Genomic DNA, 3365 nt, shown 5'->3' with positions numbered 1-3365 from the left:
CTGGAGTGCACGTTGCCACGCCGCTACCTGCAAGTAGTCACATTCCTCCACGTAGAAGTGCAGCCTGTCCTCCAGCTCTTCCTGGTACTTGGGTTCCTTTAGGACACTTTCCCCTTGGCCAAAAGCTTCCAGCCGACCTGCTTCCCTGCCACAAGTAAACACAATCCAAGACTTACATCTCTTCCCTCAGCTCCTCAACCTCTTGTCCTGGGGGAGGGCAGGGAAGATGGCCTCAAGAGCCTCATCCTGCATTGGTGGGGACCCACGTTTCTTGCCTCACAGCCTCTGGGGTCCCCATACCCATCATGGTTGTACTTCTGAATCATACAGATGCTCCGGGGATGGAGATGGACTCTGAGGAAGTCTGACCAGACCCTGATGCTGGCCTCTGTAGGGATAAGTGGTTTTGGAGTTGTAGCAGTGGTGAGTGGTGGGGAACCTGAAGACAAGCAGAGGAAATGTACCTTTTTCCATGTTTCTGCTCCCCAGACCCGCATCCATCAGTATCTGGAGAAGTCTCACCTTTGCCATTGGGAATGGATTTGACCCTCCAAACACCATCACTACTCAGCACTCCCTGGGAGGGGTGAAGAAAAATCTACATTTAGTTCCGGGCAGTTTAGAGGTAAAGGTTGGTTCATCCTTCTTGAGTTGGCTGGCCACACCGCACACCCTCCTTTCTGTTCACCGAGTCGTGGTCCTTAGGAAAAGAAGTGCTTTTTCCCAAAATATCATTCTAGGACATTTAAAATGATTAAAATTCCCTTTTACCTGCCCCTATGGAGGCCCTCGGGTTGTAGCACTGGGTAAAAAAGTTCAGGGCAGAGGCCCTCACCTCTGTACTCAAAGTCCTGGAGATAAGGGTTCTTGGGACAGAGTTCCTCTTTGTGTGTGGTGAGCTTCCCCTGCCTGAAAGAGATTGGAGATTGATCAAAGAAACCTCACTCTGATGAGTTCTCCTGCGTTCTATGTACATACATGTTCCCCACCCTTATCCACACATCAACTACACACCATGCTATTGCAGCATCCAACTGTTTGTCCCTGTAGAGTCCACCTTCCTCTTTTAGGGAGCTCAAACTACCTATACAGAAATAACAGAGACAAAGTTAGGTCAAAGCCTGGGGCACCCTCCCCGTCTAGCTAACCTTCCTCTGATCACTTGACAACCTGCTGTCACCATCTCTCCAGCACTTGGCTCTTCCAAGCTTTCTGGGATATACACTAGTTCGGGCAGGGGAACCTTGGCCTAGGAGAATCCAGATTCCATCTTTCCGTTCTCAGCTTAGTCATTAGCTGTGGAACGGGGGCAACAACCACATCCAAGGGTCCGACAGGAGTGCTGTAGTTCAAGTCCTCTGTCTCTAGGGCCTAGCAGCCTATTCCCGAGATGGCTCCTGAGCAAAATAAAGTTTTGCCGTCCTGCGCCTCTGGGGTGTTGGCATGCTGTGCTCAGCTCATCTCCGGTCCTGGAGCTCGGTAAGGTGCAAGGGTCTTGAAGATAACGGCAGCGCAAGGACTCGGCTCGCCGAAGGGAAACACGGGCTGACGCTGCCACCACCTCACCCTTCAGATCCATAAGGATGAGTCGCGGCGTGCAGGTATTCTGGCCGTGCAGCGTCCGGCCCGTACGATACAGGACATCGGGGCACAGCTCTCCCGGCGACTCCTTGGCATCGGTTGCTCGGCCCAGCGCAGCATCCTGGGGAAGCAGAGAGGACGAGGCAGGCCGGCTGAACGTCGGGACTGTAGATCCCGAAGGGCTCCTCGGAGGCAGCTGCCGGCCGACCTCACCTGCTGGTTCCACCAGTGCGCGCCCACGAAACCGGCAAAGTGTCCCAACTGCAGTGTGAGCACTTCCCGGGCCCCGCCCGCCATACTGCGCGGCTCCAAGGGACCGCAGCGACCCAGCCCCGCCGCTCGCTGCTCCTAGCCGATTGGCTTAGCGGGCGCGTGGGCGGGTGTCATTCTCGGCGACCTATTGGTCCGCAAACACATCCTTTTCTATTGGAGAAACGATTCGCCGATTCCTGCCTCTTCCGAGACGTGGCCCAGTCCGGCTTTCTGTGTGGTTGCCTGCGAGGGACGGGGTCCACGGGCCACGCCGTTGCTCCTGCTCCACGTTGGAGCGGGCTGGGCGCTGCCTCAGCCGCTGAAGGGGCCGCCAGGTCGCGGGCCGCGGAACGCTCTTCCTCGTACTTCCCCTGAGGTCTTATCCCTTCTCACAGATCTCCGCTGGCTGATAGCTCCCCGGGCAAAAATCAAACCTCGCCAGAAAAGCGGAAGCTCCCCTAAAGCCTCCCATGCCCTCTGTCTTCAGAAGTCACGCGGATCAGGACTAATACCCTGTGGACTGGCCTAGCTATCATATCTCTATCATTTACATGTATTTATCTGTCTCTGGTATCTAATACCTTATGTAAATAGAGTCTGTATCTGTTGGTGTCTTTTGTTCAATATGGTTTATGTAATTCATATTTTTGCATATATCTAATTCATTTTCATCGCTGTGGAATAGTCCATTGTATGAATACATCACCATGAAACTATTCTAAAGAAAGAATATATTCTGCTGATAATAGCTGTTGGGATTGTTTCCAATTTTGGGCTATTAGGTGCTGTGATTAACATTCTTGTGTGTATTTAGAAAGAAGGCAAGGGCCGGGCACAGTGACACAGGCCTGTAATCCCAACAGTTTGGGAGGCCGAGACGGGAGGATCAACAGAGGTCAGGAGGTTGAGACCAGCGTGGCCAACATGATGAAACCCCGGTGTCTACTAAAAACACAAAAAATTTAGCCGGGCGTGGTGGCGGGCGCTTGTACTCTCAGCTACTCAGGAGGCTGAGTCAGGGAATCCTTTGAACCTGGGAGGCGGAAGTTGCAGTGAGCCGAGATCGCGCCACTGCAATCTACCCTGGGCGACAAGAGCAAACCTCCGTCTGAAAAGAAAAAAAAAAAAGGCTAGGCACAGTGGCTCACGCCTGTAATCCCAGCACTTTGGGAGGCCGAGGCGGTCGGATCACGAGGTCAGGAGATGGAGATCATCCTGGCTAACACGGTGAAACCCCATTTCTACTAAAAATACAAACAATTAGCCGGGCTTGCTGGCGGGCGCCTGTAGTCCCAGCTACTCGGGAAGCTGAGGCAGGAGAATGGCATGAGCTGGGAGGCGGAGCTTGCAGTGAGCCGAGATCTCGCCACTGCACTCCCGCCTGGGCAACAGAGCCAGACTACATCTCAAAAAAAAAAAAAAAAAAAAAAGATAAGGCAAATATTGGTTGGGCACCGAGGCTCACGCCTGTATTCCCACATTTTGGTGAGGCTGAGGCAGGAGGATCGCTTGAGTCAGAAATTCGAGAATTT

At 53.1% G+C, this 3365-nt stretch overlaps 1 protein-coding gene across 1 annotated transcript in view; it reads right to left on the bottom strand.

Moving 5' to 3' along the window:
• The window catches only part of MSTO1 (misato 1, mitochondrial distribution and morphology regulator), an 8153-nt gene extending 6275 nt beyond the window's left edge, over positions 1-1878 (bottom strand). Inside the window, exon 1 of the mRNA XM_011987550.1 lies at positions 1795-1878. Coding sequence (XP_011842940.1) covers positions 1795-1878 — 84 coding nt within the window. The remainder of the gene's footprint in view (positions 1-1794) is intronic.
• Between the last annotated feature and the right edge of the window lie 1487 nt (positions 1879-3365).

The sequence above is a fragment of the Mandrillus leucophaeus genome, unplaced genomic scaffold (assembly GCF_000951045.1).
Source record: "Mandrillus leucophaeus isolate KB7577 unplaced genomic scaffold, Mleu.le_1.0 Scaffold310, whole genome shotgun sequence".
Taxonomy (NCBI): Eukaryota; Metazoa; Chordata; class Mammalia; order Primates; family Cercopithecidae; genus Mandrillus; species Mandrillus leucophaeus.
Note: the sequence above shows the minus strand (reverse complement) of the source record. Positions and strands in the feature narration are given on the sequence as shown.